Source organism: Psammomys obesus, unplaced genomic scaffold (genome assembly GCF_907164565.1).
Source record: "Psammomys obesus unplaced genomic scaffold, mPsaObe1.curated_primary_1811, whole genome shotgun sequence".
NCBI lineage: Eukaryota > Metazoa > Chordata > Mammalia > Rodentia > Muridae > Psammomys > Psammomys obesus.
The window spans coordinates 24,327,439-24,345,105 of record NW_026592510.1 but is presented as its reverse complement, the minus strand read 5'-3'; the positions used below and the strand labels follow the sequence as shown (position 1 = coordinate 24,345,105).

The 17,667-nt window shown below is 40.8% G+C and overlaps 1 protein-coding gene across 1 annotated transcript in view; it reads right to left on the bottom strand.

Annotated features, from left to right (window-relative positions):
• Ms4a14 (membrane spanning 4-domains A14) overlaps window positions 1-17,079 on the bottom strand; it is a 19,273-nt gene extending 2,194 nt beyond the window's left edge. Inside the window, exons 1-6 of the mRNA XM_055614244.1 lie at window positions 16,942-17,079; window positions 15,050-15,178; window positions 10,062-10,115; window positions 6,917-7,069; window positions 3,752-3,844; window positions 1-869 (exon numbers count right to left, since the gene is read on the bottom strand). The exon at window positions 1-869 is cut by the window's left edge and continues 1,377 nt beyond it. Coding sequence (XP_055470219.1) covers window positions 1-869; window positions 3,752-3,844; window positions 6,917-7,069; window positions 10,062-10,115; window positions 15,050-15,178; window positions 16,942-17,079 — 1,436 coding nt within the window. The remainder of the gene's footprint in view (window positions 870-3,751; window positions 3,845-6,916; window positions 7,070-10,061; window positions 10,116-15,049; window positions 15,179-16,941) is intronic.
• Between the last annotated feature and the right edge of the window lie 588 nt (window positions 17,080-17,667).

Sequence of the window (17,667 nt, the reverse complement as noted above, 5' to 3'; positions counted from 1 at the left end):
GTTAGTATCTCATGGAATGATAGCTCTTGGTATGGACTTCCTTCAGACGGAGTTTTTTCGGATGGAATCCCTTGAGATGGAGGTTTTGGGGATGGAGTACCTTGGGATCTTGTCTTTTCAGTTAGTATATTTTGGAATGATAGCTCTTGGTATGGAGTTCCTCGGGATGGTATGTCTTCAATTAGTGTATCTTCGTATTGTGTGTCTTGAGATGGTGTGTCTTGGGATGGGTTTTCTTGAGATGGTATGTCTTCAGAGGGCAAATCTTCAGATGTCAGATCATCAGACGGTGATATATGCAATGATGGGGGTTTAGATTGTAAGACTTGTGTTGACAGAGTTGCAAGTAATGTTTGGGTTGACAAATTATCTTCTGACAAATGGAGGAAATTGTTTGAAGATGGAGTTTTAAGAATTCTGAGTGGTGGGTTTTCAAACACAAGTAATTTAGGTTGCATATCAGAGGGTTGATGGACAATTGATGCTAGGTCCTCATCATTCAGACTATTGGTTCTAGACTTTTCCTGAGAAGAAATGTTTCCTAAAGACTTTGGTGTTACTGAAGGAGGTGAAATATTCACTTTGGTTTCTATCTCTGGAGAGAGTGGAGGAATAGTCTCCTGTTCATTTGGAACTTGCAGAGAAGATGTGCCTTTATCACTTTTCTGTGGGATAGTTTTGGGAGCTGAAGGATTTCTTGAGACTCTTAACTTGAAGAAAGCATAACCTCCTAAGAAAACAGTTTTTATGTCTTGAGCTATATTATCAGTGGAAGATTTTCCTTGAAACTCAAATCGTAATGTGTTATTTTCTTCTGGTGCAGGCTGTTCAGCATTTTGAGCAACTTCTGAAGGAAAGAAGAACACAGCCTATAACAAGGGGAAAGGAGAGCGTTAATAGGTCAGAACTGTCTTCAAGTTACTTTCTTACTGTATTCAGATTATCTTTCCTCTCTCATGTGCACATGGAAGTAGAAGGGAGATGAAGAGTAAAACAGCAGAGAACTCTCCTGCCTTTTCTTTCTGGTCAACAGTATTAATTTGTGTGAGTCCCTAGCCTTATATCCTAGATATTAAACAGAGGTGTTTGGTCAAAATTGCCTCAGGATTTTTTCCCATATTGAATAATACTAAATTTTCTAAGACATTTAAAATATCTAGTTAATAGTCATACAAAAATTCAATGTTTGACTTATTAATAATCTAAGTGAATTGGATGTTGGTAATCAAAGATAAACAGAGTTTACTCTTAAAGTGCTCACAATTATAATCAAACAAACATGTGAGTAAATGATAAAGTCACTCAGAAAAATGCCTATTATTGAAATAGGTATGAAATCCTGAGAAAGTTAATTTATAGTATCATTTAAAGGAATGATATATTCAAGGAAAGATAGCTACTCAAGGAGATGAAAGACTTTTATCCTAAAACCTCCAAAATATTGCTGATAATATTAGAATTAGACAAATGGATAGCTTCTTTTTGTTTATAATAAGGCTTAGACTTGTTAGAAAACACCATATAAAAGTGTTAAATACAAATTCAATGCTATTTATGTCAAAACACAAATAACCTCTTTCTCAGTTATGCAGAAAACTATTTCAAATATATATGAAATATTAATTAATATCAGAATAAGCAAAATCATTTAAACAGAAGAATAATATTTGGAAAAAATAATAGTTCCCAATTTTGAAACTTCTGCAAAGTTATAATAAGATCAATAGGTCGATTGTATAGAGAGCCCAGAAGCCAACCATCATGTATATAGTTCATTGAATTTCAGAAATGACGGAAGGACCATTCTGTGGAAAAAGACAGTCTTTTTAAACAGTCAGCAATAAGAAAGCTGGATAGCCACATGCCAAAATGGATTGAACCCTTACCCAGTATAGACAAACATCAACTCACAGTGGACCAAGCTTAAAAGCCAAAAATGTATACTTTGGCATGGACCCTTTCCTCTTTAATCCCATTGTCCTGGAATGGTGTGGCCTGCATTCAGGACAGATTTTATGTATCCTTTCCTTTCTGGAGACAACCTCACAGACAAACTCAGAGGCTTGCATTAGTCATCTAGTTTCTTCATAATCCATTCCAGACAGCAATCAATGTTAAGTGTCACAGTTGGATTTGGTGATAACCTCATGAGTAAGAAAAAAGCAGGGTAGAGAAATAGGTCATTTGGTAAAGGACCTGTAGCACAAGCACAAGGACCGGAGTACAGATGGCCAGCAGCCATGTGAAAAGCACAGCATGGCAGCACGGTCTTATAACTAGCCTTGGGAGCATGAAATGGGCTCGCCAGATACATTAACCCCAGGTTCAGTGAGAGACCCTTTCCCCAAATCAAAGACTAGTGCAGTTGAGGAAAGACACATCATGTTGACCTTGGGCACACACAGTGCACATGCCCATACACATGTACACACACACATACGTAGATCACACAGAAAGTATCACACATTTGCTCAAGCCTGTAATAACAAAAGAATATATAAATCAGATTAGATAAAATACATGACTTTTTTACATTGAAGATACTGTCCAGAATGTAAACAAAACAAAACAAAAATACTCTTAAAGGCCAGGGTTGGACAGACCATATATCTAATAAGAAATTACCAAATTGTATATATGAAAGCACAACAATTCAAGAACAAAACAACAATAAATGAACAACCTAATTACAAAATAGTCATAGGCCTATAAAGAGCTCTTGCAAAAAGAAGATCTATCCCTGCAAATAGGTGCATCACCATCAGAAAAATCCAAATTGACCTTTGGATGCTGGGAATGAACTATGTCTTGATTGTGATGGTAGATAAATAGATGTGTATAATTTGTCAAAACTTATCACATGGTGCACTTAGAATGGGTACATTTGATTGTTTAAACTTAGAAGAAAGCAAGGAATCAAGCAAACAAACACTCCACTCAGCACAGTTTGAACTGTTGGTTTAACTCAGCATGGTCAGGCGCTGCACCACACAAGTCAGAGTATGAGTGTTCTGTAATACTGGAGACATAACTAACCTCTCTGTCAAGCCTCAGTTCATTCTGATGTAAAAGGGGGGGGGTGTCTTGATATAGTATTAACACAGTTATTAATTAAGTTGACACCCAGTGAGTAGAACAATATTTAACATTATAAACAATCAGTAAAGGTAAAATTCTCCACATCACAGTCCTTTTTTTTTTTTTTTTTTTTTTTTTTTTTACAAAGTCCTGGATTTCTCCCCCTTTCAGGAAGATAAAGAATTATTTATGGACAGAGATGACTGAGGTCAGTAGAGAGGACAAGAAAGGAAAGCAAGCTGTCTTAAAAAGGAGAGTGAGGGTCAATCTTAAGCTCAGCCCCCTCTGACCTTCCTAAACTTAGGCGGTTCAGTGTGGTAGCTGAGTGCATTGCCGCTGCTTACCGATAGAAGTCAGTATGGAGTGGTGATGATCTCAGTGTGAATATAATAATACCAACCTCTGTGCTACTTGTACCCTTAGAGGGAGAGAGTGGGAAGGGACAAGAAAATCAGGATCACTGGAAGCTTGGGGGCAAGCTGGCCTGGAGTGTAGTAGTGAACATCAGGAGAGAACTTTTCTCAGAACAGGGTAGAAGATGAGGAACAACACCTGAGGTTGTCCTCTGACTTCCACACTTGCTCTGTGACATGAGGATGCCTGCTGTCCCCCTCCACACACTCACACATGCACAGACACACAGACTCAGTTCTCATGACAAGCTTGGGCGCACCTCTCTTGGACTGGTCCAGCTTCTAAAGGATATAATAGTCACAGAGATGCTGAACTCTGCGATGGCGATGAATAATAAGACTGACAAAATTCCCTGCAAATAAGGAAGAGAAAGAAACCATATTTAGGACAAAAGTGGCATCACTTTAAAGACAGAATCAGAAAACTTTACACCCTATGACTGAGTTTGTGAAAACTCATATTCATGTTTTTCTGTAGCTATTAAACACTGCATTCATTTTCATAGCTTTCTGGTAAGGAGTGGATAACAAACTCCAGTGTCAGGAGGGCTAAGATAACCTCTAGAGTGAAACAAGAAGGGGACAGTAGAGAGTAATAGCATTCCTATAAGTAAGTGCCTGCCGCTTAATCACAATGAGTTCTCTCTGTGTGGGAACACAGTAACCCAATGCCTGCTTTTTCTTCCCCAGTGAAGCTGCTTGTGCACATTTTTTGAATCACAAGTTTCAGCTAATATATTCACCTATATAAGTCAAATAAAACAAACTTTCAAGTTAGATAGAGTACACAGAATGACATTTTACGGGCACTACTTTAAGGTAATGTTTTGATTGACAGGCAGGATGGTACAGTGTGGTATTAAAAAAAAACCAAAAAACAAAAAACTTAAATACTAGAGGCAGCAAAACCTAAGCACAATTGGGCCCAAGGTCATGCTTATACTGGAGAAGGTGACTAAAGCTCTCTGCATCTCAGTTTCCTTTGAACACACACAGAAGAAAACTTGCTGCTAACGCTGAAGTGTGTGCATGCCTGCTGTGTGCAGTTCCTGGATTCTTCCTCCCAGTGGCAGAGAATTGACTCTGGTTCTCGTGCAACCTCCACCATATGCATGTGGGCAAAGAAGGACAGAACTGTATCCCCTTAGAACTGTTTTCTGCCTTTTCTTAGGAACCCAAGTTTAATACTGGAATTGATCTCAAGAAGGCCCTTTGGTTCACTTCAACAGGTGATTACAGGGATTAAGTCATAGGCGATCATTTCCCACAGATCTACTTCACTTTTGTCCTTATTGGTGGAAATTTTCAAATTCTGTGACCCACATCTTCAAGATGTCACTCTCAGAAAGAGATTAAAAGCCCAAAGTTTGCTTTGGGATCAAAGAAAAGGCTCATTGGAATCTTTGATGTGATTGCAAATGATGTCAGGGCTGGCATGATGACTCAGTAGGTTTAAGTATTTGCTACCGCGCCTAATAACATGAGTTTGAGCCCCAGGATCCACATGTTTGAAGAAGATACCTAACGCTTGCAAGTTTCCCTCTGATGTCCACCTGTAAGCTATGGCTTTGTGAGCCACACATTTCTCAAGAAAATAAGTATAAAAATAATTGTAATGCCATGTAATCCTTGTGCAATAAACTCTTAAAACCTTAACTATAATTAGGGGTGAAAGAGATGACTCAGCAATTTTGAACACCAGCTCTCTCCTGGAGGACCTGGGTTCAATTCCCAGAACCCACATGGTGGCATATAAATAGCTGTAACTCTAGACCCAGAGCATACACTGCTATCTTAGGCCTGAAAGAACACCGAGCCATGCATATGGTACACAGCCCTACATTCAGGCGAAACACCCACATGTATAAAAATAACTAGATAAGATAAAAGCTTTATGTAAAATTATATTTCCTGGTAAAGGAATGTATCTATCATTCCCCCTGCTGAGTCAAAAATTATATAATTATATAAAATGGTTTGTTTTAAAATTATGAAAACATCTCACTTAAGTATTTTATCCCACTGTATTTTGTTTCATGCCAATAAAGCAATTTTTGGATTAGTGAAAAGGTAAAACTTAATATAATTGATGCAATTATAGTTTAAATAGCTAAAGCTGTTGACTCTTTGTACTTTGCCAAGCATTATTTGAAGTAATACTAAGCATAGTGCAGTGAGGCAGCTATTAATGTCTTAAATTTTTACACAAGGAAAACCAAGATGTGGAGATCCCACAATGCTAGGCCAAGGACATAAGCTCCTAGGAGTTAAAAGTAGGATTAAAAATCAAGAGACTGGACAGAGATTGTGGTTGAAGGGAGGGTAGAAGAGGGAACGCAGAGAGAAATAAGGGTAGAGATCAGACCTGGAGAGGGTAGGGGCAGGAGGGCAGAAAGCTTGCAGAAAAAAGAGAAAAGGGGGATCTAAATCAGAATAGGCCTCTGGGAGGATGTGAGGGGGACTCTAAGACTCCTAGTAGCAGGGGCTGTGGAGACTGAAAAGAACACCCTTTATTAAGACAAGATTGTTAGTGGACGGAGGGGATTACCACAAAACCTAATTCAAAACGTACTCTACCTGTAAGACCCGCAGGGACAAAGACAGAACAGATAGAGCAGAGATTGAGGGACTGTCCAACCCTAAGCCCCACCCCATGGAAGAGAGCCAGCCCCTATCACTATTGATGATACTCTGATGTGCTTGCAGACAGGAGCTACCAGAGTTGTCCTCTGAGAGGCTCCACCCAGCAACAGCTCGAAACAGATACTGAGACTCACAGCCAAACATTAGGCGAAACACAGGGAGTCTAGTGGAAAAGATGGGGGGAAGATAAATGGACCTAGAGGTGACAAAAGCTCCACAAGAAGACCATCAGAGCCAACTAACCAAGGTCCACAGGGGCCTTATGGAATCTGAAGCACCAACCAAGGACAATGCATAGTCTGGACTTAGGTCCTCTACTTATAAGTAGCCAATGGGCAACTTAGGCTTTATGTGGGCCTACTAGTTAGGAGAGCAGGGGTTATCTCTGACATGGACTGTATTGCCTGCTTTTTGATCACTTGCCCCTGATGGGACTGCCCTACCAGGCCACAGGGAAGGAAAACGAATTCAGTCCTCATTTGACTAGATTAGCTGGTGTGTGTGGGTAGTGGGGCTCCCCTATTTTCAGGAATAAGGGTGGGGGGATGTGGGAGGGTGGGTGGGCCTGGGAGGAGAGGATGGAAGGGGCCTATGACAGAGATGTAAATTGAATTAATTAATAAAAATGAAAACAAACAAGCAAACAGGAGACTTATGTTTTCAGAACCTCCCTGTCATTCCACAATACATGAAGTCAGTAGTCAAAATCAATGCACATTTGTATCATGGACAGGGCTTGGCTAAGGGTACTCAGACTCCTCATCCAGAATCAGATCACTCACAAGGAGAAGTGCTCTGCCTACACCACACGTTCCATCGAGGGAGGAGGGCATCTGGCAGAATTTGTGTGGCTGCCTAAAGCTGACGAGGATCAAAGCAATCCCAATTAATGCAGCCAGCGTGTTGACGACATTCATGGTCACGACTCCGTGTCTCTGGAAAATAGATTTCAAACATGATAAAGCAAACAAAGAATTCAGGGAATTCTTCTAGTTCTGGAGGCCTCATCAGGTCCCTGTGATTGGCAGGCTTGACAAGTTCAGTTCTGACTAGCCACAAAGCAAAACAACACCTGTGGTTAACGCTACTGAAAATGCTCATCTCACCTCTGTAGCAAACCATCTTGCATAGCCTGGCAAGTATCTGGTGTGTTGGAAAAGATCTCAGCTTGGATATCAGACTCAGTTTTGAGTTTTGCTTTTATTAGAACTTGTGCCAACAATTTAACCTAAGTCTCAATTTCTACCTTTAAAAATGAGGGTGAATTCAGTGTAATGTTCATTTGTACTAAATATGTATCATAACCACATTAGGCCCCATGTATATAAAGACTCATGTGGGAATTGACAGCCCACCATCACATGGCTCACTGGATTCCCCAGGAACATTCAAATGATAAGGATCAAAACCATTAATAGGGTTAAAGATGGTAAAATTTGGACTACGGATTAAAGAGGTCCGTTTTAAATCTCAGTGCTTCAATGTTGGGAGGCAAAAAAAAAAAGTCAGTTGCTCCATTTGATTGAGTATTTTGTTTATGTTATTTACTTCCTTACTCCATCCTCTCCTGTGTGCCCTTCTCACTTCTCAATTCTTTATATTATTGAATGATTACTTTCTCTCTCTCTCTCTCTCTCTCTCTCTCTCTATATATATATATATATATATATGCACATATAAGTTTATAAATACTACCTACTGAGTTAATTTAGTGTTGCTCATCTGTATGTTTGTTTAGTGCTAAACCCTTGGGATTGAATCATCTACTGGGGCCTTGTCCCTGGAATAGACTCATTTTCCTTATGTCAACAGTCGTTAATTAACCATAGTTCTTCATCTAGGGGTGGGGCTTTAAAAATTTTCATTTATGTTGGCATGTCAATTTACATCATTTTTTTCAGGTCTTATTTAAACAGCCATATTGTTGAGATCATAGGTACAGATTCCCTGTCATATGTAGAAGATGCAGTTTTGTAATAGATGCCTTGGTCCTCTGGCTTTTACAGTCCTTATGCCCTATCTTCCATGATGATCCCTGAGCCTTCAGTGTAAGGGTTATAATATACATGTAACAGTTGATGCTGGGCACTCTCTGCTTTGATTCCTTTTATCCACGCTCAGTATGTTTGAAGGGAGAGGTATGTGTATCTGAGTTTCTTACAAGAAAGTTGCAGGGGGGGGGGGCAATCATATTGTTCTCTTCATATTCATTCTTACTTTTAAAAAAGAAAGTGTTATTTTGGCGTGTACCTCCTGTACTTCTGTTGGCTGTGTTGTGTTTGCTGAGGTTGGGAGTGAAGCTATGCATTTACAGAAAAGCCCATCTTTTCTGGAGCTGTATGTGGCCTCGTGTGGCAACACTGGCAAGTGCCCTCTTGGCTGTTTATTCTAAGCTGATATCTTTATTGCAAACAAGTGGTTTGGGGGGGAGGGGAACAAGATCAAGTCCTTTGGTCCCATATCAAGTCCTTTGGTCTTTCAGTTCCCTGTTTTGGCCTTCACTGGGAGCATTAACAGAGTGGTCTTGAATATGTGATCCCTCACACAGATCATGCCTTACAAGGATCACATCCTGCCCTAGACTCATCTGGTCCTTATTACAGGATTGTGGTATCAGGCGGACACTTGCTATTCATGTTTTAGAAATGAATGGGATTTTGAAATTAGGGTTCTGAGCCTTCCCATGCTTGGAAAAGCTGTGGTGGAAGCCAGGTCTTCTGTAATCCCACCCCTGTGTGTCATGTTGAGCCTTCCTCCATCTGTAAAGCTCTCTATGAGGCATGGGTGACCGCTGAGTAGCTCTCAGCTCTGGAAGAAAACAATATAGGGACTGTCAGCATTTATCTCCAGAAGAGCATATGGGAGCATTCTTCGCTTTGCCTAAGGCTTGCTGATGAAACTGACAGAAGGCCTTGAGAACAGATCCAGTGACTTTTAGAGGAAGCCCACAGCTCTAGGGTTCTCAACAATGATCAGATGAGAATAGGAACATTTAAACATCACTGTGTCTTTTGGAAGTAATAATCTTAAGTAGCTCTAAGAAATTGGTAATCTCCCTTCAAGTAGGCAAAGCAACGAGAGCCAGCCAGCTCTGACTGAATCATTCAATCATGTGGCATCAGGGCCACCCTCTTTATCTGGTCCTCTTAGCTAAGCTGCTGTTGGTGTTAGAAGTAGGGCTGAGGATAGAGGTGAGGGTCACTGGGCTCAGAGATGGGTTTTAGTTGAGACAGAGCTTCTCAGTTTTGGGATGGTAGACATTGGGTGAAATGGTTTTCTATTGTCACAGGAGGCCTGCTTGTGCTTCCTTTGTTTTAACGCATGTTTAGAGGAGGCTGAAGAGGTGGCTCTGTGGTTAAACAGCACTGGCTGCTCATTTAGAGGACCCAGGTTCAGTTCCACATGGTAGCTTATAAATATCTGTAACACCAGTTCCGGGAGATCTGATACCCTCTTTTGACCTCTGTGGGCACCAGGCCTGCTCACAGGACACATACATACAAACAGATAAAACACCCCTACAAATAAAATAAAAATAAATAAATAAATATAAAATGGATGCTTAGAGACAACCTTGGCTCTTTACCTATAGCTGCCACAGCGCGCCCTATCCAGTTATGACAATCAAAAAATATCTTTGGACCTCATGAAATATTTCCCCGGGGAAAGAAAAGGAGCAAAATTCTACTCCCAATTAAAAAAAATCATTTAATTACAGCAATATAGGGTGTTACTCCCAATGACTAATTTTCATTTTGCTTGAGTGGGGAAGTAGGAGCAAGGAGAAGAATGCAGGGCTTAATCGCCTATAGATTATGCACAAATTTGATGCATAAAGATCTTCCTGAGAAACACTAAAGCTCAAGACCGAAGCTATCACAAAGCAAACAGATTTTAAACTAGGTAGAAGTCATAAAAGTGACTTACCAGAATTTGTCTTGCTTTATCATTGAACATTGTGGCGAATCCTGCCAGAAAAAACTGTTCAGAAGACAAGAGGCAAGAGTCAGTAGATGGCACATTCAGCCTACCTACAACACCATCTCCTTTGGGATTTCAGCTGGCTGTAACACCTTCCCTCCATCCCCGACCTCACCGCCCAGACAATCTTGTCTTTTGAACCTAAGTGTTCAGGGGAAGGTCTTTGTCTTAATTCCATCTATAAGGACTGGTATTGGCTGCAAATTACATTATTTCTTTGTTTTTAATTGCTGAGAAATGGTGGGAACTAGAAAAGATCATCCTGAGTGAGGTATCCCAGAAACAGAAAGACACGCATGGTATATCCTCACTTATAAGTGGATATTAGACATATAATACAGGATAAATATACTAAAATCTATACACCTAAAGAAGCTAAGCAATGAGGACGACCCTGGGTAAGATGATCAGAAAGGTAAATGGGGGGATGGACATGGGAAGATAGAGAAAATGGGGAACAGGACAGGAGCCTACCTTTGAAAGACTCTACCCAGCAGGGTATCAAAGCAGATGCTGAACTCATAGCCAAACTTTGGCAGGGTGTAGGGAATCTTATGAAAGAAGGGAGAGATAGAAAGACCTGGAAAGGACAGGAGCTCCAAAAGGAGAGCAACTGAACTAAAAATTATGGGCAAAGGGGTCTTTTCTGAGACTGATACTCCAACTAACCATGCATGGCGATAAGATAACCTAGAACCCTTGCACAGATGTAGGCCATGGCAGTTCAGTCTCCAAGTGGGTACCCTTGTAATAGGAACAGAAACTGTCTCTGACATGAACTCAGTGGCTGGCTGTTTGATCACCTCCACCTGAGCAGGGAATGGCCTTACCAGACCACAGAGGAAGACAATGCAGACAGTCCTGATAAGACCTGATAGATTAGGGTCAGAGGGAAGGGGAGGAGGACATCCCCTATCAGTGGACTTGAGGAGGTGCATGGGAGGAGATGAGGAAGGGGAGGGGAGAAGAGGCTACAGCTGGAATACAAAGTGAATAAACTTTAATTAATAAAAAAATAAAATTTTAAAATGAATATATCCCCCCCAAAAGCTTTTTGAATAAGTGTTTTAATAGGCAATAAATTTAAATATTTTTAAACAATCAAACAAAAAGAGAATTGGTATTGGCGCCTGGGGACATTTGGGTGATAGAATCTAAAATCCTTATGCTGCAGTACAGAGATTTGAAAGTTACTGTTGGGATCTCCTGTTTCACCTGGCCCATCCACCTCCAAATCTGTCTTAAAACTTTTTGTCTCCTGGAGCCTCACACTATCCCCTTCCTTTTTCTGGGTAACTGCAACTTCTTTCCAGTTGATTTTTCCAGGATGGCTGTCATCCTTGAATTAATTTCCCTCTCAAAAATCTACATTATACTCAAATGGGAACATACATTTCAAAAAAAAATACTTTCCTTAAAAATTTCCAATATCCATGGATGCTGGGTACACCAAACTCATTTCTGGTTGTGAGCCTAGCCTTTAACGGCTGAGCTATCCCTCCAACATGTGCTGTCACTTGAGTTTTTAATATCACCCCTGGGCATATACCCAAAAGATGGTCCACCATTCCACAAGGACACTTATTCATCTGTGTTCATGGCAGCTTTATTCATAATAGCTAGAAACTGGAAACAACCTAGATGTCTCTCAAGAGAAGAATAGATAAAGAAAATGTGGTATATTTACACTATAGAATACTACTAAGCTATTAAAAACAAAGGCACCATGAAATTTGCAGGCAAATGGATGGAACTAGAAAATACCATTCTGAGTGAGTTCTCCACATGCTATATACTCACTTATAAATAGATATTAGCCATAAAGTAAAGGATAATTATGCTACAGTCCACAGACCTAAAGGAGCTACATAGCAAGGAGGGCCCATAGGAGGGTGCTTAAATCTCACTTAGAAGGGAAGTACAATAGACATCATAGGGAGGGACCTGAGTAGGAGAGGGAGGGCATGGAGCGGACTGACAGGGAGAGAAGTGAGAAAAAAACTGAAATCTGGCAATGGGGGAAGCTCTGAGAACCTAGAACAAGGGAAACTCCCAGGAATCTATGAGGGTGACCCTATCTAACCTAACAATAGGAGATATGGACCCTGAAATGGCTACCTCCTGTCACCAGACAAGATTTCCAGTGGAGGGAGGGGGACAACAATCCACCCACCAAACCTTCGACCCAAAATTTGTCCTGTCTATAAGAGGCATGGGGACAAAGATGGAGCAGAAATTGAGGGAATGGCCAAACAATGACCCGCCCAACTTGAGATCCATCCCATGAAAGAGAGCCAGCCCCTGACACTCTAAATGATATTCTGCTATACTTGCAAACAGGAGCCTAGTATAACGGTCCTCTGGGAGGCTTCATGCAGCAGCTGCTGGGAACATGCAGAGAATCACAGGTGAACATCATGTGGCGTTTGGGAATATTGTGGAAAAGGGGGACAAGGACTGAAGGAGCCAGAAGGGTCAAGTACATTACAAGAAAACCTGAAGAATCAACTAACCTGGGCCCATAGGGGCCCTCAGAATCTGAACCAACCAAAGAGCATGCATGGGAAGAACATAGGCCTCCTACACATATGTAAAAGATGTTCAGCTTGTTTATCATGGGGCCTTTGGGTTCATTGGACTGCCTTGTCTAGCCTCAGTAGGAGAAGATGTGCCTAGTTCTACCTCAGCTTGATATGTCAAAGCAGACTGATAACCATGGAGGCCTCCCCTTCTCTAAGGAGAAAGAGAGGGAGGAAATGGAGCAATGGGAGTGAAGGTGAGAGGGAGGGACCAGGAGAAAAAGAGGAAGAGGAATCTGCAATTTGGACATAAATTAAATAAATAAACGAAGTAATAAAATGAAAAAAAAAATCATCAGTAGATAACCCTTGCGCTTATATTGAAGTTACACACATCTGCACTCATTGTTGCCCTCTTCACCATTGCTAGGAAGTAGAGTCAGCCTAGACGCCCATTAGATAATGAACAGTGAATCGGTGGTTCTGTTTTATGGCACAGTCACGCACTTTTCTCAGCTGTCCTTTCCCACGTCACACGCTTAGCCTGTGCTTTTGGTCACAGCCAGTGGATGCATGCGTTCCTTCTACTTCAGCTAATGAGAACCCACGTCAGGTTGGTCCTCGACTAAACCCTCACAGTTCCTTGGAGCACTTAGTGTAAGTGTCAGGAATCTCTCACATTTCTCAGAGAAGGTTTTTTGTCCAACAGTACTTACAGGCCTAGGACATTACCAGCAAGATGCAGTTATGCATTCAATGAGTGTCTTTCCCATGAAGAGTGGAGATTTTTCAAAAATCAATAAATCAAACCTTATTAAAATCCACACGTGTATATCTCAAAAATCATACTGGGAGAACTTTGAATGAAGAGATAAAGAATGGGTCCATTTAGTTCTTTACATTAGAGTAGAAATCAACATCATACTATTTCATTGTAAAAGTGAAAAATATTACCAGTTTTTGAAGTTTCAATTTTGAAATTTGAAAAAAAAAATACAAATTATAGAAAAGGCATGGAATACCTATCAAAACACAGTACTGGTTTTAATAGAGACAGTGGTCTCATTAATTTCTTATTTCAGCTGTTTGTTTGTTGGCTGATTGACTCATTCCTTTGCTCATACATCCCATGTCTCCAGCATGATCCTGATTTCTGAGAATATAAGAGCAAGTACAACAGACTCCATTCCCATTCCTGCCCTCTCGGATGTTTTTTGATTTGAGACATTCTGATAAATTTACCCTTAAATGCATGCCCTTCCCCAAGACCTCTGATAGGGGAGGTCCCCCTCTCCTTCCTTCTGATCTTAGTCTAACAGATCTCATCAGGAGTGGCTGCACTGTCATCTTCTGTGGCCTGGTAAGTCTGCTCCCCCGTGAGGGGGAGGTGATCAAAGAGCAGGCCAACCACTTTATGTCAGAGGCAGTCCCTCTTCCCATTACTATGGAACCCACTTGGACACTGAACTGAAGAAGGGGGAGGGAAGGTAGGATTAGGAGGGGGAGGAGGGAGAGGTTTATGAGGGGATACAAAGTGAATAAAGTGTAATTAATAAAAGTTAAAAACAAGCTGCCTACATAAAGTACACTACTAAAACCCAACCTCTATCTGCGTTTGATATACTCTTGTTGGAATCAATGCAATGAAGCAAATACATTCTCCACAAAGAATGTGAAACTGTATTATGTATTAATAGCTTAGCTTGCCTATGACTGGATGTGTGACTGAGAAGGGCGCAATACAAAAGAAGAGCAGTAATATAAATATGAACAATTTGAGATTATCATAGCTCAAAGATTCATTATAAATGTAAGGAAGCTGGATTTCTATGAATAAATGTCTGATATTATCTATTAAAATGGTAATTCCAATGAAAGTGTCAAAGTTAAAAAAAAATTACCCTTAAACATTCAGCACAGGGTTAGGAACCAAGACTGTAGGGTTTCATGGAACTAGGATTGAACTAAGAACAGTATTGATGGCTCCATGTTTACCTGTGAGTAAGTCATAAAACCCTTTGGGGCTTATGGGGTGGTGGGCTATAATGGTCCAAAGCTTTCCCCCTCACCAAGTTAGATTCCATGAGTGTCAACTGCACGTGTTCCCATCGCCTATTTTCAGGCTCACCTATCCGCACAGGGTAAAGTAGGCTATCTGTCCTGCCTGTTTTGTCTCCCTGAAGTTGGTACTGCAGGATGTACTACACCAATGGGCTTTGGGAAACCACCATGTACCTAGGGTGGTAGACAATGGACAATGGAATAATATGGAATAATTTCTTTTGTCATGGAGTGGTCTGCCTGTTTGGTATCCTGGAAGGGACACATTTATAAAATTTATTGTCATAGAGCTGAATCCAATTCACATCAGTCTTCATAGCAACTTCTGACAAATTTTTAGCAGTTGGTACTTACAATAATTGCTCCCCAGAACGGATATCCCGTGAGGACAATGAGAGGAAGCATTTTGGAGAAAAAGATAAAATTAAATGCTAATATAAATCCGAGGCACACAGTGATCAAAGAAAGAAGAATCTGGACAGCCTGGAAGGAGAAAATAAACATGAGGTAACCAAAGCCCAGGCCTGTGGGCTGCCCCAGACACACCCATGGCTGCATACTACCCCAATCTAAACACCTTCCACATCTCCATCTGCCTTGAGTCCCTCAAATTTTAATTCTTTACTCCTGTCCTTTACTATTTCCCAGAATCACCAGTGTATTTTGCAGCAGACATATTAGAATTCGTTTGTGATTGAACCCATATTGTAAACCTCTTGAAGACAGACCCCATGGACTATTCTTTACCCCTTTCTTCTTTTGTCTGACAGCTGACCCACTGTCTTATTATGATACCCTCTCATTTAGCCCCCATATTTTCAAGAATAAATGGAGCCATTCCTTGGTTTACATTGGAAAATGGGTGGGAGGCTGGGGTCCAGGATCAAATTCTGAGGATGCTTAAGTCTCTTACATTAAAAATGTCAAAATATTTGTAGATAACCTATATATATTCTCTTCTCTGTACCCCCCACCCTTTTTCTTCAGACAGGGCCTCCCATATTCTAAACTGTCCTTAAACTCATTATGTCACACAGGGTGACTGCAACCACCTGACCCCCCTGTGTCTACCCCCCAAGACTTGTGTCACCACACTGCACTCCTCCTGTGTGCTTTAAATCATCTCCCAGGATAGTAGCAGACAATGCACTATACACAGAGATACCAGAGACCTTTAAGCATCAATCTATTCTAGGAGTGAAAGAAACACTTAAGAGAATATAAAAGTAGGAAGTAGCTGTTTATTGTACCATCCATGGAATGGGTATGTTTAGTACAGGGAAGATTTTTTAAAAAATTATTTCCATTCCAGGTTGGCTGAGCCTGCGGTTATGCATCCTTCAGACTTAGACTGCACTGACAGATTCTGACCTCACCTTCATCAGCTCCTTAGTTCTGTGGGAGGTCCTGCCACACCCTTGGGCCACTTCCTCAGGAAGATATTTGGAAAAATTACATAGTTTCCTGTTTCTCCTGTATTGGAAATGGAAGATCAGAGGTAGCTCCCCAGGAAGAATTCCCAAGGACATGGCTGGAGTAGGTAAGCCATTAGAGGGCTCACTCCCTAGGGTTACTTAATCCATCACCTCACCTCTGAAGCATTTCTGCGTTGACAGCCGAGAGCTAACATACACAGACCCAAGACAAACTGTGCACTGCACTTCTAAAGAAATCTTTTCTTTCTTTCTCTTTTAATCAATAACCAGGGAGATGGCACATGATGAGTCTTCTCTGTAGGATCCATTTTTTTCACAAGCAAATGACTTATATGTACTTTTAAAAAAATATTCCACGTATGTATACAATGTATTTATCACATTTACCCCATTATCTTCTCTTATCCCTCTCCATTTCATGTTGACCCCTCCTTCTTTCCAACCAGTCCTTCATTTTCACGTCTTTTTTTGGTGACTCACTGACTTAAATTAGAATTGCTTATACAAGCAGGGGTATAACGGTTATTTATTAAAGCATGGGCAAAACTTACCAGTAGCTACGCTATTGAAGAAAATTACTGATCCCCCTCCCCAACCCCCAGCAACCACTGGTTATCAATAGCTCCTCCAGGAAGGATGGAGAATCCAGAGCTGCTTCTACTGTAGGCTACACTGCAGACAAAAGGCCAGGGAGGAAGGGAGACCAACTCATTCCCTGAATATTATTGAACAAAGCCACCTTTATAAAAAACATGGAGATACGGCTCCTTTCCTCTCTCCTGGGATGACCCATGATAAAGTAGAACTCACCCCTAAAACTTTTGGCTCCCCCTTCAGGAACTCCAGCAGAGAGTTGTGAGGTTTGAAGGGAAAGGCAGTCAAGATAGTTTCATCTGGGTCTACAGCGATGGCACTGGTCCTTCTTTCCTCTTCAGACGGCGACTCCATGATTCAGTGTCAGAGCTCTTAACAGGAGAAGGAGTGAAAGGATATTGCAGCCATAATCATGATGTATTTCTCCCTTAGGGCTCCAGGGAGTCCTCCGCAATGAGCCCACAGCAACTACATAGTACTAGAATCACAGAATGCCAGTCATTGAGTCATAGAATCTGAGAATTCTAGACTGTGCCAACCCTCTTGATTCTCATAGGGGAAACCTGGAAAACTTACTCATTATCAGCTTGCTTCAAAATAATACAGCAAACACAAAATTAGATAGATGACACACACAAAACAAAGGTCTGTATGTGTATTACTATTAATATATATACACATATATATGTATGTTCAAATATATACATACATGTACACACATATTTTACAATTATGCTCTGATACTCTACCAAATACTGATTACAATTATACATGCTTTGGGATTTGTTTTTCAGGCTAATCTTTTATTTTCATGCCTTCATTACGATTTCAACTGCTGAATCACCGAGGTAAACAATAAGGTCAAACATTATATATGCAACTATCATCTCAATTTTTCCTAGACTGCAGCAATCACAAGTACTTTACTTTTGCATATTAGTA